Raw genomic sequence first — 26,037 nt, forward strand, 5'->3', positions numbered from 1 at the left:
CATCTGGCGAGCCAGCGCAGCACACGGAACGCCGTTTACCTTCCCACTGGTAAGCGGTACCTATTTATCTACTTGCACCCGGGGGTGCTTTCGAACTGCTAGGTTGGCAGGCGCTGGGACCGAGCAGCGGGAGCGCACCCCGCCGCGGGGATTCAAACCGCCGACCTTTCGATCGGCAAGCCCTAGGCGCTGAGGCTTTTACCCACAGTGCCACCCGCGTCCCATAAGAACTGACATACAGCATAACAAAAATAGCATTTGATAAAGTTGATGGGAAGGGAACAAAAAATCAAAATCTAGACAGAATAAATATTTAGGACCCAATTAAAGAGTTCTAGGGAGAAGAAATTCTACAAGGGTAGGGACATCACTATACAGGCCATGTCCCTGCGACCTGGCTGCCTGAATAATGGGGCTGAGATGGGACTTTAGAAATCAGTACCAGCATTTAGTCCAGAAACAAAAAGGTAAACCAACGCAACCAATACAAAATTAGTATTATATAATCAAACTGCCTAATCCTCACAAGCATCCGGACATCTGTTTCCAGACTCTCTTCAGAAACAACTCTACATACAGAAAATTACAGTAGTCTAGTCTGGATGTACCCAGTGCATGTGTAATGAGTTCTTTGCCATAAAAGAACTGCAGCTCAGTGAAATATAGCATCTGCTTTGCAAGCAGAAAGTCCCAGGTTCAAACCCCAGAATCTCCACATGGGGCTGGGATTGTCCCGTCAGAACCCCTGGAGAGCTGCTGCCAGCTGCTGTAGTTAAGTGGCCCAATGACTTAAGTATAGGACAGCGGTTCTCAACCTGTGGGTCCTCAGATGTTGTTGGACTACAACTCCCATCATCCCTGAGCTCTGGCCTTGCTAGCTAGGGGTGATGGGAGTTGTAGTTCAACATCTGGGCACCCACAGGTTGAGAAAGGCTGCTATAGATGGTCTAAACTGGTCTTTGATCAGATGAAGCCTATCCTTTCTACATACATTTCTACTCTTTCAATAAAGCAGTGTCAAGTCTTTTCAGACATACCAGCTTTCTATATACCAACTGCACAACTACCTCAGAAACTGCAGATAAACTTTTACCACTTTGGGTCCAATAAAGTAAGAAGCTGACTCCCATTCAGTGGAAGCTAGGGAAGGAACCCAAGCAGGCTAGAACTGCACAAATGTAAGCTAAGAATATTAGCACACCGAAAATGTGTACTGTAAAAAAAGTGCTGCATAGAGCCCTCAAAGCAAAGTACAGCTTTAGATGTGGTTCAAAAGCTAACTACTTTGTTTCTAACTGTAAGGAAGGAGCAAAGCAGTCCAAACCACTTCCTTTCTACTAGGCAAGAATAGCCATTGTAAGTATCAACTTCTTGATCAAGCAAGAAGATAAAAACCCTAAAAACAGCAGCTAATATACCACTATGTCTTTGTGCTCAGTGAAACTTAAAAAAAAATATTAAAATTTCCATGACTCTGCTGTAGTAAGTCTTTTTTAGAACTCTAAAAGCATTCACCAAGAAAGAAAATTGAAAGCAATGTTGAAACACTGGATAACTCTTTCCCACAATGGAAAAACAGTCAATTTGTAAAGAAGTACACAATCTAGGAAAAGTAGTCAATACTCACCAGTAGACTAGCTCCAGTCTGAAATAAATTGTAAGGGTAAAGAATGCGCTCGTAATGAGCACGAATATGTGAGCCCACAGCTTTTCCAGGAGCAAACCCCATCTTGGTAGCTATTTTAGTCCATTTTCTGTCCTTACACACCAAGTCAAATCCACCTTCTTCTGCAACTAGCTGCAAATGAAAAGGATTGCACATCAAGATTTACAAATTTACAGGGTCATTTCCGACAAATATAACTCAGAAAATGAAACTGCTTAACTCCAGTGAGCAGGTGCTATCTTATAAATAAATGTCAGATCCAGAGGAAGTTATTACCTTAACACAATTACTTAGTGTGTCAGACAAAAACAAAGCTTTAAGTAATTAATACAACTACTTAATTCCCGTTTATCTAGATGCTACATTCTAAAATATTTATCAACTCAAGGGCCTTCAGGACCAAACAAGTTTATTTTTACTTGCTTACTACTGAAAATTAGCATGACTTCAGCCTAAAAGCATGTGAAACTTACCCTATTAAGCTGGAATAAATCCAAGATCTTTCTTTCTACATGTGGAATTTTCAGTGTGCATCCCTGAAGTTCCCAAAACTTTGCAATCTGGTCCAGAAAATTCAGTTTTACACGGGTCTGAGCCTGTTCAGAGTGTGGATTTATTATACAGTTTAGTTATTATTTTCAAGTAATAATTTAATATTCTCCAATCTATTATGCATAATGAACAAAGATAGTGAAAATAAAGGTGATTACTGTCTCTTCAGGTTAAGAAGCACTCATTATCCTGTGACGCAAGCAGCAGTATGGAGGAAGAAGCTGCTATGCTTTTAAGCAACCATGTACACTACCCAAATGTGAGTTCTTCTCGGTGTAAAAATTAGCATGTAAAAACTACATCTGGTGGGACTTGAGCTCTACCTACCTGTAGCAAGCAGAATTTGCTGTTTTAAAATTCTGAATGTTCTAGAGCTCTAGTCCTTTCATGAAGCTAGATCTTTGGAGAGCTAGGAGCACCATGTGGATTCCCATAGATGGGTGGAATCTATGGTGAGTGGGAGAACATTTGAGCAAAGCACCACAAAGGAAATGTTTGACATATGGATGAGAGCCTTGAGTCTTGCTCAGATTCTCTGACAGCACACCTGAAAGGACTGGTGACTGGAGCTTTAAGGTATTAGGTTTGAAGCCCATGCTCAAACTGGCTTGAGGTAATAACAACTCTGAGATTCCAACCTTTTGTGTGTGTGCAAGAGCCCTTTCTTATTACACCATTTAGATAGCACTTTCCAAGTGCTTTGATATATCCAAGGAAGAAGGATGCTGGAGGTCAACATGGTATCAGCTGCTGGGAGAAGGGCCCAACTTGATTGAGATACCTCCACTCAGTCTTCAAACATGCAGGTTCTGCCGCACTGGAACTGGATAATGAAGCTCTCCCTAAGTCAAGAGGTTGTCATGCAAAAGAAGAGTCCATGGGAATGCTATCCCCATCTCGGAAAACCATGGCCTTTAAGGCCAGTATCGGACCACAAAGTGAATTGAACCCTCTCTTCTCTCACCTTCTTCAAGACTTGGGAGAGTAGGAATGGGGGGAAGGCATAAAGCATTCCTGGAGGCCATGGTGAGGACAGAGCGATTGTCTAAGGAGGTGAAGAGGTCCACCTGGACTGTCCCAAAAGCAGGACACAATTTTTCTAAACACCTCAAGATGAAGCATTCATTCTCCACAAAGGAGGTGCTCCCTGCTCAGTCAGCTGGCTTGAGCATTTTCAATCCCTTTGACTGTCCAAGGGGGTTGTCTGAGCGGGAATCCCTGGTGAAGGGAGGATTTCTGAAGCCACCACTGAAAGAGTGACACACCAATCTTGGCAGGGAAATGAGGATATGTCACTTGGCAGCTATGGAACTTCGATGAGAGAGCAGCAGCCACTGAAGAGGTCAAGAATGTAGTATTGCCATGAGACCCAGAATTTGCACCCTGAGGTTCACTCATGATTTTGACAGAACTGAGTGCCACTTTGACCTTGCCTATCCTCTCTGGAGACAAGGACATTGTTCCCACAACAGAGTCCACCAGGGCTCCCAGATGAAGAATGTGCTGCAATGGAAGGCTTGAACCATGCAATCAGAAGAGGTCAAAAAAGTGGCGAGATAGAATTTTAGACTGGGTCCATGAGAGAATTAACGCTCCAGAGCATTCAGAATTTTAAAACAGTGAATTCTGCCTGCTACCACTAGGTGGCATTTAAGTCCCACCTGATGTCTTGCATGCACAGGAAAAGACTTCTGATCAAATGCAAATACTGTATAGCATTTTAATACACACTACATATATTTATTTAAATTACTCCTGCTTCTTTAAAATGACAAAAATAATAATAATCTGATATTTTTGGTAGAATGGAAGGTTAAAAGTAGTCAAAAGGAGCTTGCAGAATGAGCAGAACAAGCTTAATGACTGTTCAAAACAAAATAGCTGTCAACACACCACCAAAATGCATCAACTGGCACTTCTGAAGCACCTCCACATCTTAACCACTGGAAAGGGGTAGGCATGACTCAATGTCACATAAAACATGTAACAGCCAAGATATTTAGAGGAAAAGTGGTAGAAATACAGTCTAAGATTGACTTCTCCTGAAGTTCTTGCCAAATGAACCAGTAGTGTGATTTTTCCAGGCTTATGAAGTACTCATTCTTCACATTTCTAGAACATTTGAAACTTTCCACTTTTCTGTATCTTATTTCCCATCTCACTCCTACGCAGATACTATTTTAGGATATCCTCATGTTCATTACACTTAGATGAGGAGGCTCTCTTGGTTGTGCTACACTTTATAGAGACGTGAATTTGGCAGTAACCAGGAAGAGGGCCTTCTCTGTAGCAGCACCTTCCCTATGGAACTATTTACATCTTCTGCAGACCAACACTAGTGTATTTCAGCACTCATAAAAAACATACCAATGCCCCCAGGCTTTTGCTGGTGTTTGATTCCACTATAGGGTATCAAACTTTAATTTTCCTTGGATCACTTTTGTATTTTTAATATTTTCGGAATGGATCTTTACTGATTTTAATTGTTCTTAATTGTTCAAACTGTTTATACCTTTGTATACCATGAGATGCCAAATGAAAGAAAGCATACTTAAATAATATATCCCTGGGAAGCTGAACATTAGGCAGAAAAATATGGTGTATACTGTCTCCAAAGAGACATCTTTAAAAGGTCAAAATGTTTGAGACGCCAGCCAGAGAGCTAGCAGCTGAGGCTCTCCAGCTAGAATTTATGTCTTTGTCAGATCCTCAAACTGTTGAGGGAGAAGTAGTATTCTAGAACTTCTCTATCTGGCCTTACAGATCACAACAGAATGGTGGCTAATCACCACACCTGTTTCCTCTTTTTGTCTGAAAAGGAGATCTGCTATTTTAATTAAAAATACTGCATTTTTCTCAACAGTTTTAAGCACCCAATCCATCAGTGGCCACTGGGAAGTATTTACAATTAGTTAATTCATTACCTCCAACTCATTCAGCCTTTGGATCCGTGGAGTAAAGTGAAGTTTATCAACATCACATGCAAATGGAGGCTGCCAATCCTAGGAAAGGGGGGGGGGGGGAATAATTCAGTACAGAGAATTGTTTGACAAACCAAAACTGATATACAGTTTAAAAGATCTTGTTCACTTTATTTTCAGATGTAGAAAAATCTAACAGAAAAATATAGTTCACAGTTACTTCTTACTGGCATTAACCTTCATCCAGCTTTGCAGGGTAAGACACTTACTGCAGGCACATTTCTCACTGTGCAATTTACTCACACACATAACCACACACAAATTGTCAGCTGTACAGCATTCCCAAGTTTGAGCCAGTTACCACTTACTGATTTAGTAGTGTAAACAAAAACCACCTGCAGCATAAAATGGCCCAGAAAAGCATTGAATTTTTCCACTGGGGTGTGTTTATTACTCCAGCCAATTTAGTGGATTGGGGTAGTAAAACACTTCACTGTTTTTTCATAGACAAATGGTCATGGAAAGGTCAAGCAAATGTCAGTTGGTTGGCACAAACTATGTTAACACCGTTTGGGGGACCTTTCTCTAACCAGGAAGAGTTTTCTTGTAGGTTTCTAAATGGGGTAAGAAAAACATTCCCCCCCCAAAAAAAAACCCATTAATGTTAATTCTCAGTTGTAATTTCTAGACATTTTACAGCATTTTCTAGACATTTTACAGTATTTCCAGAGCATTTTTAAAATATAGTTTTTACACTTTGGAATTGTTTGCAATTTAAAATAAAAACATTAGTTTCTTGTTTATACAATATCCCATGAATATGTTTTCTGGCTCTGGGTGTTTGGGTTCTGCTGAGCACACTTCATCCGATACTACAAACACAAATATTATATGGGGTAAAAATGCTACCTCACACCATACAGTGCAGATCTCATTGGCATTAGAAAATGCATGCCAAAAACCACTAGTGCTGGAAATCTAGTCAAATACAGTAGAATGCTGTCATCACCAATATTACCTTTTTAATCTTTTCAAACACTGGAATTAATCCAAGTCATTGCATGAGCAGAACAACTTTAGCTTGCATAATGGAACCTCCCATCCTTCTCCGACCACATACCACCCCCAAATCTGTTCCAGGGGCAGGGGAAGGCCCAGATCAGGTGTGGGTGGGGAGGGCATGTGGAGAGAGGAGAGGAAAGGGAAGTTGCACCGTGTGGGTAGAAATTGTTTCATGTGCACAGTGATTAAGTTGGATGCAACTCATGTGCACAGTGATTAAGTTGGATGCAACTTCGGTTTTTTTATAGTACTCTCTAAAATTTAATAAAATTTAAAAGGAAAACAATCTGTACCAAGTCAAAGTAAATATTTATATGGAAATATTTTGAAGTATGGAAATCTATATAGAGAACATAGATTCTATGAGTGTGGGTGAATGTGTGCAGCTACAGCCTGACTGATATACAGAGGAGTTAGTAGATGTGGATACTGAGAGAGGATAAGTGTACTGAGTGTGTGCAATTCTACATTTTGGAGGTTGATCTCTTATATTCTCTTATATTGTCTTATTTATAGATTTTGATATTTTCCATAATATATCTATTTTTATTGGATTTTTTGCTTTTTCTTTGCATACTGCTTTGTGATCTTTTCAATGAGTGATGGAGCGGTGGATCCACTGCTCAAGCAGCCAAAAGAGCCTTAGGATTAAACTCCTCAGGGAATTTGTGGGCCCAACCTCAAAATACCTCATTTCAGAATGTACTGCCTGCTTCTGCCAATGGGAGAACCATCAGTGGGAGCCTTCCACCAGGCTGAACACAGCTACCTCTCCCACTAACTGTGCTTCACTCTAATGTCAGAGGCCAGCAGAGAAGCATCACAATCCCATCTTAACCTTCTCCAGCCATAAATATGGAAGGAGAAGGAGTTAGGATTGCTCAATACCTATATATCAAATTTACAATTGTTGTTGTTTAGTCATGTCCAACTCTTCGTGACCCCATGAACCCAGAGCACACGAGGCACTCCTGTCTTCCACTGCCTCCCGCAGTTTGGTCAAACTCATGTTGGTAGCTTCGAGAACACTGTCCAACCATCTCGTCCTCTGTCGTCCCCTTCTCCTTGTGCCCTCAATCTTTTCCAAAATCAAGGTCTTTTCCAGGTAGTCTTCTCTTCTCATGAGGTGGCCAAAGTATTGGAGCCTCAGCTTCAGCATCTGTCCTTCCAGTGAGCACTCAGGGCTGATTTCCTTCAGAATGGATAGGTTTGATCTTCTTGCAGTCCATGGGACTCTCAAGAGACTCTCAAGAGTCTCCTCCAGCACCATAATTCAAAAGCATCAATTCTTTGGCAATCAGCCTTCTTCATGGTCCAGCTCTCACTTCCATACATCACTACTGGGGAAACCATAGCTTTAACAATACAGACCTTTGTCAGCAAGGTGATGTCTCTGCTTTTTAAGATGCTGTCTAGGTTTGTCATTGCTTTTATCCCAAGAAGCAGAGTCTTTTAATTTCATGACTGCTGTCACCATCTGCAGTGATCATGGAACCTAAGAAAGTAAAATCTCACACTGCCTCCATTTCTTCCCCTTCTATTTGCCAGGAGTTGATGGGGCCAGTGAATGGCTAACTTTGTTAATGTATGAAATCAACTATTTTCAAATTCCTATTTTTTACCTTTGGGGTGGGAGTGGAGAAGTACAGTTAGCCTCTGTTGTCATCCAGAAAGACAAGGCAGCAGAAATTTAAATTTAAAGGGATAGTTACACAACTGCCACACTAATATGTAAGAACAACCTAAACTAGAAATCAGAGGTGGATCTATTTAAACTCAAGATGGCTACATCACTTATGTTTCTCGCCCACCCTCTGTATAACAGCTACAGATTTAAGAATTAATCTAGTCCCACACTGGTGAAAGTGAATCCAACAGCTACCACTTCTCTGCTACAGCAAGCATACTGACATTAAGGGCTAAAGTATACATTCTCAGGAACAATAAGGTTCCAATCCCAATTTTCTGATAGAGTGGGGGACACAGGAGGTGCTGATCAGAAAGCAGAAAGGAGGGCTATGTAATCTCTCCAGTGCCTGCAAATTTCTCCTACAAATGCCACCCACAACATAATTTTTCTTCTCCCCCCCCCCCAAGTCCTAAAATCAAAAATCAGAGAAGGAAAGTAAGTGCCCAGACAGTATCTACAGGAGAGAACTGACAGGTAAGAACACCGCACCCCATACGCAACAACCCACTAGTTTTCTTCTGCAAATATCCCCCAGCCCACATTGCCTTAGAAGCGAAAATACTGGGAAACTAGTTTTTCTCCCATAATATCAGGTTTGGCCCACTTCACACATGGCATTTTTTTTTCTATATAAAGATGGCTTTCAAATGGTCTAGTTCACACATCACATTAAGCCATAGTTCAAAGTTAACTATGGTTTAATATGAATGCTCATCATGCTATCACATGCAGCTAAGGATTTCTCACTCTACCTTCTCAGCTCCTGCCAGAGTCTGGCTTGTGATTGCATCCAAACAAGGATTCCTGGTTCTTTCAAAAGCACAAGCAGTAGACAACATTTGCTTTGGGAAAACAAACCACAAGCCCAGGTCTGGACACCAGGACAAGCCAATGTTGCTTGTTTCCTAATGGTACATCAGGAGCAAGCAGAGAGCGCAAAAACTTTCCAGTGGCATTCACTACAGTGCATTCATTTTATAAAAAAAAAAATGAAGTGTGGTTTAATGTGACTTGTGAAGCAGACGTATAGAAAGTGCTCCTGATACAAGCCCACTCTGGTAACTCTCTGTTTCCTGTTAAGTGTATGTTCTGAAATCTCCATAAAGTTTTTCAATTCTGTAGACTGCAAGTGCTATTTTTCTCTGCTACATAGCCTTTTCACACAAGTTACCACACTGAAAATTTAGCAAGCCTATCATCCCTTTTCCTGACTTGGATTTTAAAATATTGCTAACTTTTCCAATACTGATTTATGTTAATTTTCTCCACATTTGTTCTCCCTTTTCTCTTCACTTATGCAAAGTAGCTGTCACCCCCACAACTACTTTGGAGTGAGTTATAAATCAGCTACAACAATATTGTGTGTATAATTTCTAGCTCATCACAAAGCCATGAAATTAATCAAAAATTTGCTTGAGTCCTTTTCCTTAATATAGCAGGATTAATGGTAAACTGTTGTTTTCCTTCACAGAACTGAGTCTTGCTGTATGAACATCAGACAGAGAGGGACTGTGGTACAGTGATGAAATTATTTTTCCAGTATGTTCCTTCAAGATAAGAAAACATGAAAAGACATGGTCCACGGTATAAAACAGTGATGTGCCAACTTAAAGATAATAATAATAAGGGTAATTACTGGTAGGAATATCTAAAAGATATATTTGATGGCATGCTCTGGAATTGTTTTAATGGCATTGAAAAGGGTCAATGAAGTCGTGAAGACTTCATTACCTGCATAAATCCAGCATTTCAAATACTAAATTTGCCATTTTTTTTAATTGCCCCACACAGATAACCCAAAAAAGCTTGATCATACAAAAAGTACTTCGTATTCAAGTGCCATCTTACAAGCACTACCCAATTAGTGCTTCATACTGAACTCTCCAGCCCAGGTTGCTTTAAGGTGTGTATGTACACCAAGCTTCTTAGTTTGTGCAGTACACCAACTCCAGGCAGTGTTCACTGCCTTAGGTACATTCACTTGTCTCTGTCTGGTTCATAACACATTAGGCATGCCTCAGCATGCCACAGTTCATACAAATAACCAGATTGGTTTCTACATGTTTCTACAGGGATGTGATAATAATGCACAGGTTTTGCACAAGAAATCACTTTGATCTATGTATGCCCTTTTAGCAAGACTTGTGTATTACCAGTTGAAGTTTCTCTTGGGAATGAAATTGCAATATTAAATTACATTAATATAAATCAGACATGTAAGGTATAGTCTCTGTAAAATTCACGTCTAGGTCTCTGAGAAAGAGGGGAGGACTGATGCTCAATAAGGCATCACTGATCAAGCCCTAGACCAAACTCCTAAAAGTTTTTTATAGTTAGACCAAGATTGGGGATATAACCTGAAGGTAGAGGTTGGCTGGGATTTCTTCAGGTAGGATGTTGGGTTTATGAGGACTTTCCAAGGGCAAGAAAGCAATTGGGAAAATCCTCCTTCACCAAGAACTGCAGATTTTCACAACCAGTCAACCAAATTGAGACTACTAAAAAGCAAGTTCAGAGAAGTGGTATTTAGCAAATGAACTGCAATGCAACTGGTGATCCTTTACTAACAATGGCTTGAAAAGAAAACTTAAAAGGACCATGTTACAAATTTTCTTAGAGAAACAGAAGCTATCATTTGAAAAATTGCACAGCCCCAATTTTAAGTCATGGAATGTAGAGTTGGTTCCCACATCCCTTTGTTGGACCTCCCAAAAATAAGAGTGTACTCTTGAGACCAATCGCATGCACAAGGAAAGTGTTGAAAACTATTCCAGAATTACAAGTTTTTCATCTGATTGTGCCATCCCAACAGTAGAATATGAAGACTAAGATACAGATTAGATTTAAGGTAATGTCCATCATCAGCAGGTAGGTCCCTGCTTCAGATTTTCCAAATGTTCATATTTTGAAAGGAATGTATTTTGAAATTAACATTTATACCACCTGAATGTATAGACACAGGAAACAGCTAGAATTTAATCAAAGTACCAGTGTGCCAAGCTTTGGCAAGTTTAGGTCTGGTGAAAGTGTTTTTCTTGGCAAACATCATGCCGTTTTGACAGCAAAAATCTAATATGCATGACCTCCTAACTCCATTCCAAGAGAAGCACCTGTTGAATTCAGTTTTTGCTGTCAAAGGTACAATGTCTATGCCAGGCAAATACAGTCAAGAGGTCACAAGCTTGATTGAAAGCTATCGTCTTATGGTAATGCTAGAAGACTGTATTCCATGTTGCTATAGATATGACACTTCATACAGAATAGTAAACAATACTATCATAACCTCATTTCAGGAAGCAAAATGCCTAAGAAACAGACTAAGTTTCACCTTTTTATGAAGGTATGTATATTAAGTCTTCTACAACTGGAAGGAATAAGGCATGTGATGTTGAGAGTGATTCTGCTATCCCAGTTAAATAAAAGTTGTTCACATCCAAGGATCACTTGATAATAAATAAAATTGGAAGCAAGATGCATATTCTTTATTTTCAGAGTAAGGGCTTCATCAGGGGTAATAAAAAAAACCATAGTGTGTTGTTACATGAACAAGCTCAAACAAATCTTAGGTATGTGCACTTCCTTTCCCCTTCATATAAAAAAAGAAAGATGTAAAGCTTCTATTCCTGGTTAGAAACAAATTGTGGTTTGTTGGGTTTACAAACTTGGCAAATGGTGGTTTGTTAATAAGTTAGGCTCAAAACCTGGGTCTGATCCAAGGCTTGTGCCAGCTCATTCAAGTAACAATAACCTACTTCAGTGCCGCCACCAAGAAGGCAATGTCAAATGCTGAAATGTGCACATTTAAGCCATTTTAACTGTCCTTTTTTCTATGAAATGAACATTATTTGAATCCAAACATTCCCGTTTGATGATTTCTGGTTGGGCTATTAGGAAAACGAATTCTTAGTCCAGAAAGGAGGTTTTCGGTTACATTATCAACATTGCCTTTATCGTTCTGGTGCAGATGGAAAAAAACATTTGGAGATCTGGAAGTCATTTTACCTGCCTGCTAGACATCAACACAATTACAGCTGGGAACAAGCTTTAATTTTCAGAACATCGCTTGCTACAGCACCTTTTCCAAGGAAGGCCTGGGAGTGAAGATTCATCTGCCTTCTGGATAGAGCTCCAGAGAAACAATCATCCATCCCACTTAACTTTACAGCATCTCTACAACAAGTAGGCATTTAGCAGATGGTGTCCACAAAACCCACTATCCTTTGGGTGGCATTTTGGACTGGTAATTTATGGTGTGGGCATTTCTTTTCTTTTTTAAAAAATATAAAGGTTACCACCCCATTTTTTCTTTTTTGGCTTCCTTTATCACACACACACCCTTGGTGTACAGGATTTTAAGTCTGTAGATTTAATTCAGTGCACAAGTTGCACTAATTTCAGTGAGACTCAATTATCCGTAACAATCACCCTGATCAGAGTTAGGAGCATCTAAACCCTTTGAAATCCATGGTCTTAGGCATGCCTAAGCACACAATCAGGCTGTGTGCTGGACTGCAGCCTATAATATTAAGTATTCTGAGACCAGTGCAAAAAAATTTTCAGTTTAAAAGCAGATGGGACCTACACTCCAGAGTTTAATTTCACATCAAATACACCAACATGAGGTGTTGAGTAGCATTATTTGGCGACATTAAATTCCATGGGCATTTTGTGTGCTTCATTATTCAACAGCTTCATTTGAAAACATACAATTCTCACAAATGTCCCTCTTTTAAAAATATTTGTCTGCTCATATAACCAACAAAAGTTGGAGTAACAAGTTTAAAAGAAACACACTCAAAGAACATGGTGGTAGAGTGTACCTCATTCAAAATGGCAGCAGACTGCATCTTGAGTCAGAACAAAGCATTAGTGTTATGGGTTGGAGGGATTATTACATACATACAATTCTCATTGCTCCCCCCCCCCCCTTTTAAAAAGCTCTTCAGCAAGGCAACAGAAACAAAAGGGATGTCATTTTGTCTCTGTAGAGCTGGAAGCAAGAAAGCAGGCTCCTATAAACAATTATTTGCTACCAAGCGCTGCCAAAATTAAATGACAAAAAACAACAACAGGCAAACACCCAGCAATGAATCCTTTGGAACAGAGATGGCCAACTTGTGTCCTTGAGGGTCATATTATAGTCTAGATACTAATCCATGGGCCATCAATATTTTGTGCGCTCTGACCCACCCAGGGATGAGCAGGCCCTTTTATAAATATGGTGTCACCTACCAGCAAGGATCTCAAATGTATGGGACACAATGCTTTCATATGATAAAAGGCCTGTGGTATGTGCTTCCTTAAAAAATCACCTCAAAGGGCAGCCTGGCAATACTTTGCCTTTCTAGAACGCACCTAAGCCTGAAGTAATTTCTGTGAAATGCATGTTCATGACTTATTTTCCTAAAAAGTAAATCTTGATTGGTAGGACCACTGGGACCAAACAATCAAGCCAGGCCATCTCAGCATTAACAACATACATAACACACACACTTTACCTCCACCCTATTCAAAGGGGCTAAAACCACAACCAACCACCAACAATAATTTTACAAACACAGGGATTTAAAATGGATGTCATGTAGGTAGGAATGATACACAATCTTAGGTGCAGTTTTTATCTTGTTCAGCCACAGACTTTTTAATGCATACACATGTACAATTAAAACATAAAAATGAAACTGAAGAGAAACTTTAAAACATCATATATTAAATGGAGTTACTTTCAAATCAAAAGGCTGTCCTACTCAAGTGTATATGTGAGTTCCACCCACCAATCACTCTTTGCACACAAACCTTACTGAAATAAATGGAATTTAACAGGAACAAAGGTTGACAAGATTTCACCTAGTAGAGTAAGAAAAGTTCCTACAAGCTACTTTCTTCACTCAAGGGTCAATCTTCAGTTATGTTTTCCAGTTAGGACTGAAAGTCATACTGAAATGTAACTGGATACACAGAGAATGAATAAAATTCAAGTTTCATTGCAGAACTCAAGTTCATCAATATGTCTCATTTATACTCAGCTCCAAATTAACATTTCAAGTATTTTAACTAGAATGTAAGTTGTTTGAATCCATATTTACCAATACATCTCCCTAAATGAAGATTGCCTTCTTTTTAGTGAAAGTAGTGTATACCCCTTGTAACAAACAAATCTTTGTTTCTTCAAATCCTTCCTCAATCACAGTTTACCTTTTTTAAAAAGGAAGTGCAAATAACTGGGGTAATAAATCTGAAGCAAATTATACTGAGAAACAATTTTTTAAAAACTGAATTGAGTTAGTGGCTCAAAATCACCCCTTCTATAGCCCTCTGTAGTGTCTGTTTATACTGGTAATGATGAAGACTTATCACCCTTCCCACTATGTATCGCACTCTAAAATGGTGGCCATGTCTGCCTAGGATTCTGAAAGAAAATATCTCTGAAAACTCAATGGCTTCTATTTATATATTCCCAACTTTAAAATATGGGTGCCAGTATTAAAATTAACCCAGATGGAACTAAAGTGGCCACAGAAAAGCTTTTTGTGGGTACAGAAAACATGGAAATAAGAAAATCCACAGTCCTAGCTCAACCACAATGCCAACATGGAGGGCAACACCCAAGCAGCTGTCTCAGGTTTTAACACAGTGACTGCTATAAAGTATTTCTCTTGATATTAGTAGCCCAGTCCCCAAGAATTTGACAATGCTTAAACTTTGTTAGACAAACCATGTGGAAGAAACACTTATTTACCTTCAAAATACCCTACTATAAAAAAGGTAAAATGGTGACAATGGCTGCCTCTTTCTAGCCATAAAAAAATCAACTACTACTGCTGCATTAAGTCTTTAGGAAATAAATAAATAATGTCTTCTTTCTTCACTGTAGTTGCCTGTGAGGTAAAACTTGTTCCCTCAATTTAAAAGTGGGCTTGCAAGGCAGGTTTTGAGCCTTAATAAAGTTTCTTCCACCTCCCCCTTCCTCACTCATGCTAAAAGCTGCACTCTTATTACTTAACTAGCTGCTAATATGATCCTGTGCAGAGAAACAAAAGCCTCAACTGGGTCTTGAGAGGCTTTCGCCACTGGAGCTACCCTAGGACGAGTCATCCCAAAGGAAGCACTTCGGGACCAACTTCCCCGTTTGATTTGGAAAACTAGCAGCTGAAGAAACGTGCCTCATTGTGTGAACGGTGTGCGTTTCTTGCTTTCCCCCCCCCAACCCGCGGGATAAGACACACAAGGCAACTTTATTTGGGTCGTGGTGGAGGAGGAGGAGATGGGGGAGCCGCGGGAGGGGAGCTCCCCGAGTGGAAAGGGAGCCAGGGGCCAAAGTGAGAGAGCCATGGGGGCGAGAGAGAGGGAGAGGAAAGGAGGGAGGGAGGCGAGAGAGAGAGGCAGAAAGCTCACTGGCAGCCATATTAGAGTGGGTCTCCCTCGGGGAGCCAAACCTCAAAAGTCCGCTGGGCTGAAGCGACACAAGAGGGCCATTCTGCACTCCAACCCATGACCCCGTTTCTGTGGGGTAAACGCCAGCCTGGCCTCCAAAGCGAGTCCATATGGGGACAAGGACGCCTTTGAGGACTCTCTCAGAGCTCGTCCACAAACCCAAACCTTGCCCATCATTCAAGGGTCAATGGGTGGAGGTGGGGGACTCTTTCCCCCCATGAAGGCGTGCAGTGGGGGGGGCGAATGGAAGCCCCCCGAGACGCGCTGAAGATTAAAGGGGGGAGGGGGACCGACGGAAGATGCACAAGTTTACTGAGTGGGGATGTGTAAAATGATACCTGCCCCCCCCCCCCAATGCAGGGGTCTTGGGACCGGGAGTTTTTAGGAACTTGGACGGCGTGGGGGGGGGCAAAAGGCTCGAAGAGGGAAGAGATGTTGTTGTTGCCCCCAGACTCTCTGCACGCAGGCGCCCCCCCCGTTCCTGCTCGGCCGTCCGCGGCGTCGCTGCTGGGGGTGGGGGGTGAAGGCGGCGCACAGGTCGGTCGCCCAGGCTCACTCACCGGCGGCGGCCGCACCTTGCAGATCCCGGTCTGCTCGGCTATAGGCCGGATCTTGTGGATGAAGGCGAAGGGGTCGGCGAACTCCTCCCAGCTGGGCTCGAAGACAGGGCACTCGGGCGGCGGCAGGAACTCGGCCATGGTCAGCCCTGGGTCGCCGGCAGGACGGGCAGCGCCGAGTCAGGCAGCCGTTCCGAACAATCCCCCAACAGCCAAAGCGTCGCCGAGCGCCGCTGGAACGGCCCGTGTGCCTCCGCCAAAGCGAGGGCGGGGGGAGGGGGAGAAAAAGAGTCCCGAGGAGGAGGAGGAGGCCCGGCCCTATGGAAAGTGCCTCCTGAGGGACCCGCCCGCCCGCTCCCCCACGCCACATGGGGTGCCAGCCCCTTTTCTCCACCGCACCCCTTTGTTCGGGTTGGCTCGCGGACGCCCAACTCTCTCGTCCGAAAGAGCTTGCGCAAAACACGGGTTGGTTGGTTGCCTGCGTGCGGGCGTGCTCGCTCCTCTTTGCAGAAAGGCCTCTTCTGGGACGGCCGAGTATAGGGCCCGTCTTGGCTACGCCCATGGGGCCCATATGCGTGAAAAGTAATGGGGCTGCAGCAGGAGCAGAGAAAGTATTGCAGCCGGGGCTGGTTCAGCTGTGTTTCTTTCCCCCTCCCCCAAAGGGAATGTGTCTGTTTTGGAAAGAGGGAGCGTGTTCTTCCTACGAGATTAGGCCTTCATGCCCCATGGTAGGCTTTCATTGTTTTGGGATCGATCCAGTGATCCAGGAGTCTATTTGGACTCCTGTTTGCCGACAAAACGGGACTGAGGAAAAAGGAGCCACCTTTGCAATTCGCGTTCTTCGTCTGGGTACCCATTATTTTGTTTCAGGATACACAGTACACTCAACATAGTCACTCCATTTTGTTTCTCTGACAAAACCAGGAACCCCTAGCAATCATCATCTTCATTACATGCCTTCCACTCTAAAATCTGTATTTATAACTCAATTTCATCGTTTTTCCACAATTAATAACTAATAAAATGATTCAACTAGCTGTGCTTTAAATAGCTGTTTCTGACTTACTTGGCACCTATTAGGACAGAACAGTTTGTCCATAACAGGAAAATATCCATTTTTATGTGATAACACCCAAATGTGCAAAGATTGACATTCTGATTATGAGCATATTTTCTTGCTGGTTTTAAGTGAAGTAGCTTTAATTTTGCCAGCCCCAGGCACTTTTAAAACAAAGCACAACATATTCATGCATTTAAAATAAGTTTGTTTCACATATGGTGGGATGAAAATCACATTTTGTTTTATTAGGATGCTGTATTCTCACATTGATACTGCCAAATGATTAGCAATTACATAATTCTGAAAAACTTGTAAATGTTTTAAATGTGCTATAGCTTAATGTTGAAATACTTAAATATGCCTAAATATGCTTCACGTGCTTAAATATGCTTCAATAGGCAGGATTCTTACCTTCTTTTTTATAAACATAAAACAGATCCACATGTGTTTTCAAATGCAGTAGTTAATTCTACAAGAGAATAATGCACATGCAAGGAAGATTAGGACTCCGTGGTTTTATTTAGCCATGCATTGTTTTAAAAATATTTCATTGTCAAAAATATATTAATGTGTCTCAGCAAGGTACAGTATATGAAACAAATAATAGTCTGACATTTAAAACTGAGTTTGGGTTTGCTTTATATTCATACTTTATACTGTTTCATAGATAGAATTTTAGTTTCTTTATGTGGAAACCATTCCTAATTCAAAATGGAGATTGAGCCAATAGGGTTAGCAGTATGTTTTCTCTCACATTAGTTTTATTTATTTTCTTTATTTCTCATGCATTTCTAATATTACCTTTGGTTTTTTTTTCAAATTAAACGAAATAACAGCCTGATTACATTGTATGCAGGCTTATGGGTAAAGCCCACCAACTTCAGTTATTTGTTTAATTTTGTAACTTCCCATAACCCAAGTATTTCTTGATACTGATCTTTAGAGAAGCCAGAGCTTTCCAAATTGTGTGTTGCAAAACATTAGTGTGTTGGCTGCAGTGTGTAGGTGTGTCCGCACAAACGCTCCCAGTGCTTCTGCTGGGGCTGGAAAGGGGTTAGTTTAACCTCAGGTTTGCTAGGAAAACTGGATCACTTTGTCATGAAATGATGCATGTCTAAGAAGTGTATCACCAACATGAAAAATTTGGAAAGTTCTGTCTAAAGCTATGATCAAAATCATGTGGTTTTGTATTGATTCCAAGAGAATGCTTAAGGCTGCAATTATAATTTATTTACTTGGGAGTAAGCCCCATTTAACTCAGTAGGACTTCCTTCTGGGTAGATACGTTTATGCTTGCATTTTAGCTCTAATAGTGGAGAGGGGGACACTGAGGGAAGTTTATTGTGTGGCTTGTACATTTTAAATCATGCACAGATTATACATTTGATCACCATAGTCAACATCACATGATATGAATTGTGGGTGGCTTTTCAAGTAGGTATGGATCATTTTTAGTACCATGCATTTTGTTACAAGACTGCAATCTTCAGTCTTTCCTTCAGAATAATACTGCTGTTTTCAATTTAGAACTAATAAGGAATAAAATGAGGATACATATAATCTATCCCAAGTGTGTGTGTGTGTGAGAGAGAGAGAGAGAGAGAGGATTCCATTATTAAACCACAAGAATTATTTTATCCCTAAAATATTATGTTCTGTATAAGTTAATGGCTCCTCAACCAAAAGATAAAGGCCTTTTCCAAACTTCTTATTAAATTAAGTAGAGCAGGAGTACCGCAGGATTGGCACAATCTCCTCCTTTAGTCCTGTTGTGCAAAACTTTAGGATTTGTCTTTGTAGCATGGGGGTGGGGACCTACAACGTGACTGCTGCAATGACAGATTCCCTTCAGTTTCGCCAGCAACAGGGGATCACTAGAGGCCTCTAAGCTAATGAGCTCCATGCAGAGAACGCCAACCACATGGGTCTCTACTCTCTAATCCACCTTCTTCGCCTTTATGATCTATGTTTACATGTGCGGAGGGATCCTTCACAGCTGACAGCCACCTCAGTGCCGGCACTTCTTTTTTTAAAGAGCCTCTCTATTCTCTGGGATAGGCCAGGGCTTGGGGGGACGTCAGAGGGGGAGGGAGGCCGAGCTGTTTCATTGTCTGCGCCTGGCTCTGTGCAGTGGGGAAGCCTTCCCTTTCCAGTGTAAAGCAGTGCGTGGGGCAAAGGAGGGGGGGGGCTCACTGTAACGCTGCTATCCCTGTGGCTTCCTAGCTCTAATACAAGACTTGGAGGCCCCTTGGTTCAGAGGGGACTGTAGGCAGATCACTGGAGTCCCCAGGACAATGGGAATTAATGGTTGGATGGGAGGAAGGGGGCGGGGGGGCATTGCTCGGCGCAACTATCCTACAATCCTACCACGGGTTTACTTATAAGTAGGCCCCACTGAGCTCAATAGGATTTATTCTCGAGCGTAAGGCTGCAGCCTTAACGTCTAGGCTCTTTTGATAAACGGTGCCACGCTTCAGGGGGAGGGGCGGTGATCCACCGGGGAGCTGGCAGTTGTTAACAGTGCTCCGCCCACTGATCTCTGGCGGGGCTCCCCCCCCCCCAAAAAGGTAGCTTTGTCGCTGCTCCTCTCCCCACACCGGGCCACAACCTTTCCGCTCCCCGCCCCGTACCTTCTCCATGAGATGAACTGGCACCATCACCCCCGCCCCCCGTTTTATAATCCTTCCTACCCCAGCAGAACCCCTTCGCTTCCAGCAAAGACCGGGCTCCCTTCCAAGGGGGTGGGGGAGATATTGGAACTGTTCCAAAAGTTGTGCACAAAAGAGGTTCCTCCTCTTTTCGCCCCCCCCCAATCCCCAAATGGAGCCACTGATAAAGGTTGCTGAAGTGGTCCGCTCCAGACCTTCTTAAACACCCACGGTGTGTTCTGGGGGGGGGGGGCGCGGCGGTGAATCTACTGTTTCCTACGCTTAAGAGAAAACAGATCAAGCCATCTTCTCAATTGTACCCCAACACACACACTCCAAATCTGGAGACGCCCATTGTAATAATCTCTTCCCACCCTGAACTCCTTAGTAGTTATGCCTCCCTCCTTTAGTATTGCACAAAGCTCGTGGGTTCCGCTACCTACCCCTGTATCACTTCCAGCAATCCTGCAGCAGCTGTCCCAACCCTCCGGATGAGTATCGCCCCCCCTCGTGTAGTCTTCCATGCTACTCTAATCCTGCCTCCGCACCCCCAATTTCATTACTGGGAGAGGGTGAGGAACTTGGGGTTCGGCCGGGTGATCCTGGGTGTGAGCAGCTCTAAAGGCGTGCAGGTTAGCAAACAGACACCCCCTCGGGCCCCTACTCCGGGCCACTGCCTCTGTCGAGGCCGCTGAACAGGACAAAGGGAAGGGGCAGCCCCCTCCGGTGTCAGCTTCTCCAAGGGAGGCACAACCCACCCCGGACGCAACCCAGGCCCCCTCCCCACCCCCTCCGCATCTGGCAGGGGTCTGCCTTATGGAGGCCGGCGAGGGGAGTCGAAGGAAGCGCCTCCATTGGTAAAGAAACACATCGAGCATTATTACCAAAGGGAGGGAGGGCGTGTTGGGCTGGCGGAGGGGGGAGAGGCATGAGGCTCCCCTCGGGGGTCGACCCAGCAAAGAGGGATGGTGGAGCCAAAGAGCCGATCGACAAGGCAGCCACCCCACAGCACCCCACGGAGGTGGCTCCCCATTGAGGAACTCTCTAGGACCCAGGGGAGCAGCGGGCGCTGCACGTAGCACACGTGTATTCGCTCCCGCATTTCTGGGCCAGCCTGCTCCTCCCTCCCGCCCCCCTCCGCCGTCCAACCTTGCAGCCATCACTCCTCTTTCTCCGCGGCCCTGACACCGCCCCCTCTATTATCCCGACTTCTCCATTGCCCCGCGCCCTTCTCTAAGTATGCGCTAGGCAACTTCTCCAGCATAGCAACAGTTTAAGGGGAGGCTTCGCCGTCGAGCCACATGGGATCAGGTCTTTTAACTTACAGCGCCACCCTGAATTTCGAGGGGACGTCGTTTCCACACTGTGGAGTGGGGGCGTGTTTGCCAAGCTCTAAAGCGTGGGCCTTTTATCCACGCGAGTCATCTTCACAAGGAAGTTACTGAGTTACGGAAAGCAAGGCGTTGGCCCACCTTCCAGTACACACTGTGGGTGAAGTTCAGCACAGCTGTAATCTAAGTTAGTTGCTGTGTCTACAGAATCAGGGAGTAGTATTTTTTATGATGGATTAATAAAAAAATTAGCAAAAAGGGCATGTGTATATTAAAAGCTACAGTGGAGCACAATCCTTTGTATGTTTACTCAGAAGTAAGGGCCATTATGCCCGAAAGTAAGGCCCAGGTAACAGCACAATTCTAACCTCAGTGTGATTTCAGTGTGGCTCATTTCCAAGTGAGAATGCACAGAATTAAACAGATGTAAAGAAAGCTTTCATCAAATGCATTATGCTAAGAAGGCTTTTGTATGATCATGGTAAAGGTCAAATATATGTGCCTGCATTAAAAACAAATAAACCCACAGCCTTAAAATCCCATTCCTCCTCTGTAGACTTTATCCTGATATCCAGTGCTCAGCACTTCTGTATACAATATTTAATGCTACTTGATATTTGGCATTCAATATTTATTAGTTAAGATATTTTAGGCCGTCTTTTAGGACTAGGATCCTGACAAAGCAGCTTCCATTAGACAAATACAGAATCATATTTAATAAAAATACAAAACCACCATAGAACATCTAAAAACAATAGGAAAGCCGCAGAAAAAGCAGCAGAAATAATCAATAACTGTAAAAGAGCAACAAAGCAAAATAGTGGCAAATAGCAAGGTCAATTCAGCACATGCTAGTCACACTTCCTGAAAGACTCTCTTTTACTCAATTGTTTGTAGCCCTGTCTTCTTTGGCAATTGGCCACACTTGAAAGGGCTAAGGTGGGATTCAGGAACCAATCAAGAAACATTGCATTGCCAGTAAAAAAAAGCATGCACCCCACAGTCTAAAGCACTCATATTTGAAATAAAATTTCAAAATCAAAGCTGAATTTTTAAATTTCAACAGCCATTGACATATTGAGAAATTCGGTTTTAGCTCTCCTGCAAACATCTTCCTAGCTGACTCCAAGGCTTGAATAATTCCAAGGCAATCTCCTCCTGCAATAAAACAAACAGCAAACAGAAATGGCCAACATATTATTGATAATCCACTTCCCCCACTGACTGGTTCCCTACAATTCCTATATAATGGACCAGACATGGCCTTCAAATTCTAGCCAAACTTCTTCACTCTGTTCTGTGTCCTTAGGGGATGGGGAACATAAGTAAAAGGGGGCAGAGCAATGGATGCAACTCTTAGCTTTACACAAAAGGCTAAATGGCAACCACTAAAAAATCAATGGTATCTCTACATACGTCTCTCCACCTGTCCCATTTTGCTGCCTGAGGCGAAACAGAAAGATGCCACCTCCTGTCAAGGTCATGCTTACTGAGGTTAAGTGGCAGTGTCTTCTGGTGAGATCTTGTGAGGTGGTAGGCAAGGAGTTTGCAGTGATTGCACCCACAGGATTCCGTCGCCCGAAGCGGCTGCTTCAGTCTACCTCATGGGCAGGCCAGTCTTGCCATCTACGCATGCAAGAGCCATTATCACAGTTCAAGGACACATTCCATCCAAGTTAAAGCACGCAAAAAGGGCCAAAAGGAAGGCCAGTGAATGTCTGACATTATTACATTTCTATCCCACCTTTCTTCCATTACAGAAATTGCAGCAATGTAATGGGATGCACAGGCAGTCTCCTATCCAGGCCAGAGTTAGATCTCACCAGACTGAGATGTGCAAAAGATCACCAAAGAGGCTGTGCCATATGCCTTCAGACCAAATCCTGGAAGGATGCTGGGTATTAAGAGTAAAATGGTGTGATTATTTTATCTATATATAGATATTGGTTCCCCCAAGCATACATGCCTACTCATAATCTCACACTCGTGTGGATGGTTCTATTTTGGCTACTACATGAAGATCCATCCTAGGAGGATGAATTGATGCTTAGAAGTAGGATGTTTTCATCTGAAACCAAAATGAAAATAATCCAATCTTGATTTCTTTGCAGATTTGGGATTAGCAACGGCCAGGCAACAAGAATCCACAGGAAACCATTTGTAGTGTTTATAGTAAAGTGACGATTTCTGGCAAACTAGCCAACTCATCATATAAACTCCTCATATACCAGATCTGTTCTTATTCACATGTTCCACTAGATGGCAACATATAAAACAGGATGCTTTTGCCTCTAATGTTCAAACGTTAGGACACAAAAAGTTTGCTTCAGAATACAGGCAAAGCAAGCTGAGTGATGAATGGGGTGGGATGTTAGGCAGTGAGAGTTTTCTCTCTCACACACAAATGCAGCAGCCTCAGATTGGGGGAAGAAAGAATTTTCAATGGCAAAAATCTAAGAATCAAACAAGCCACACATACAGAGGACGTCCTCTTTCACATGCTTTTATCAACAATTGGATTTGTGGAGGGAGTTTTTACTGGCAGCCAGACATGTATCTACCCTGGCAGGACACAAGATTCACTTTAAAGCTCCTGCCATCTGCAACAAGCTATGCAAACACATCTATATTTCTGTTCTGATATCTCTCTTGTAACAGCTCAAATAATCTTCCCCTTAAAGTGGCCTCTGCTTAAGAGAGGGATAGGTTATCTATTAGGAAAGTTTTTGAATGTCTGGAACTTATTTTCTGGCTATGTGATTCAAGGAATCTATTTCCCTTTCTCATTCTATGATTCCCATAATGCTTGTTCTGCTTTGGCAGAAAGGTGTGGCAAATAAATAAACTTAACATCTTAAATGCTGCACTATAAATATTAGTTTTTTTAATATATATTGCATTTCTATTTATTTATTTTTTGGCAAGGGGGTTGCTAGTTATTGTAGAGAAAACAGACATGACATTCACAATGTAGGTTTGCCAATTAACCAGAAAAGAGCTGCCAGGGTTGCACGTGTACCTTCAACAGCAGCCTGATCTGTTAAAACCAGCAGGTGAAAGTTTTACATGGGGCCAGATAGCACAGCTGATGGGAGCTGTGGTTCACAACATCTGGAGGGCACCAACTTGGAGAAGGCTGTGAGATAGCAATTAATTCTGGTAACCGGGTATCTCCCTTCTGCAAACCCCTATGCTGCGAACAAAGAAAAAGAGGCCAGATCCCACATAGTATTCCACAAACATTCTGCAATATAGAAAGATTGAGATGTACCTTTACACAACTAAGAAAACACGCATTTTGTGACTACTTAAAATTGTGACTGCATATATGGTGCTTTACATGGGAGAAGTCTTTTGTTTGTAGCCAGTTAAATTACCAAGTAGTTCCAGCAACTGCACCATGTCTCTTCATATCATAAGAGACTGTTTGCATTGGCTATGTGATGGCAAGTAGCTGATTTATCCAGAAAATAAATCAGAAAACCATCAGAAAATAAAATACTTGTTAAGCAGAGCAGCCTTCATGCAGGAATTTCAACCAACTACCAAGTAGCTGATTGTTTGTATGAATGGAACCCAGTTATCTGAGACCAAACATCAAAAGTATTCTCTCTGTCCACTTGGGGGCTTAAATAAATTTGCAAGTAAGGGCATTCAATTGCCACAATGCACATGGAATTTTAGAAAACTCATTCTGCCAAATAGCCTCCTGGGAACAAATGAATTTAGAAATGGAGAGCATCTGTTTCTGATCAGGCCAGACCAGTTTTGCTAGGCACACAACCTACCTACACATGCCTTTTCCCACATAGCACTGAGTCATCAGCTGTGGCATAAGTTTCCCTTGTACTTTCACCATCTATAATACGGAATGGCTTAACAGCTTTCATTTCAGACTTTGCACCTCAACAGGACCTCAGCTTTTAACTTCTAAAAGTATTGGATGAGTTTTATCTAGAAGCATAATCTGTAATTGTTGCACAGTGCACTGATACCTCCCTGGCACCTTCAAAGTCTGCAAACCCCAAACATAGATAGCATCCAGAGACTTGACAACCAACCAAGGAGCCATGAGCCATGGCAAGATATACTATTGAGACTGGTGTTAACCACTGGTGGAGGAACAGGGGTGCGGGGGAGCGCACCACCCCCAGTGGCACAATCCCGGTGGGGTGTCATTGCAGCTTCCCCCCCCCCCACGCTGGGTGCCATGCCCCCGCAGGCGGTGTGGCACACCACGCCATGCCCCCAGGACACATATCACACCACGCCCCTGCCTGCTCTCCTCCTCCCTCTCTGGAGCTTGAAGCTCTGCCACTGGTGTTAACACCCATATTAACCTCTGGCAGAAACCATTGCTCTGGCCCAATCACAGCTGAGCTGGTAGTTGGTCCCAATTCAACAGTTTCTACAGGCAGCACTTTAGGCACTCTGTCTTCAGTTTAAGGCAGCTGAAATTATTTTTTTGCCACTCCTCTTTTTTCTTTAAGGCTGCTGCAGCTTCAGATGTGCATTAATGAAACATGTATGCTGCATAATTCAATGCATACATGCACATGAAGATGAGAGAATTTCTCATTCCCCTCTGTAAACTGATGTAGTCCCGCTGAATGAGGATCAAGAGCCAAAACTGGCTTCTGGCCTTGTACTAGAGCAGCCTTTCTCAACCTGTGGGTCCCCAGATGTTGTTGAACTACAACTCCCATCACCCCTAGCTAGCAAGGCCAGAGCCCAGGTATGATGGGAGTTGTAGTCCAACAACATCTGAGGACCCACAGGTTGAGAACCACTGTAAAGGTAAAGGGACCCATGACCATTAGGTCCAGAACTGTCCGACTCTGGGGTTGCGGCGCTCATCTTGCTTTATTGGCCGAGGAAGCCGGCATTCAGCTTCCAGGTCATGTGGCCAGCATGACTAAGAACCACTGTACTAGAGCTTATCTGGGTACTGGATTCCCCCAATGTATTAAAAGGTCTGGATGCATTAGGAGGTAGACAGCAAGTGCAGAGATGCAAAAAGAGAGCCAGTGTGAAGTAATGGCTAAAGTGATTTACTTAGGCAAGGGTGACCCAGCTTCACATTTCTTCTCAGTCACAGAGCTCATGGGGTGCCCTT

The 26,037-nt window shown here is 42.8% G+C and overlaps 1 protein-coding gene and 1 long non-coding RNA gene across 3 annotated transcripts in view; one reads left to right on the plus strand and one right to left on the minus strand.

Moving 5' to 3' along the window:
• The window catches only part of KDM5B (lysine demethylase 5B), a 51,001-nt gene extending 34,892 nt beyond the window's left edge, over positions 1–16,109 (minus strand). For both annotated transcript variants that reach the window (XM_081194656.1, XM_081194655.1), the window contains exons 1-4: positions 15,886–16,109; positions 5,143–5,220; positions 2,140–2,262; positions 1,628–1,798 (exon numbers count right to left, since the gene is read on the minus strand). In XM_081194656.1, the coding sequence (XP_081050782.1) occupies positions 1,628–1,798; positions 2,140–2,262; positions 5,143–5,220; positions 15,886–16,023 (510 nt within the window). In that variant the 5' untranslated portion in view covers positions 16,024–16,109. The remainder of the gene's footprint in view (positions 1–1,627; positions 1,799–2,139; positions 2,263–5,142; positions 5,221–15,885) is intronic.
• Positions 16,110–18,936: 2,827 nt separating this feature from the next.
• On the plus strand, positions 18,937–23,179 carry LOC308587308. The gene is made up of 3 exons (XR_014008314.1): positions 18,937–19,104; positions 22,682–22,836; positions 23,033–23,179. It is a non-coding gene; the product is annotated as an uncharacterized lncRNA (long non-coding RNA).
• Positions 23,180–26,037: the final 2,858 nt, after the last annotated feature.

Source organism: Podarcis bocagei (assembly GCF_964188305.1).
Source record: "Podarcis bocagei genome assembly, chromosome: 5".
Taxonomy (NCBI): Eukaryota; Metazoa; Chordata; class Lepidosauria; order Squamata; family Lacertidae; genus Podarcis; species Podarcis bocagei.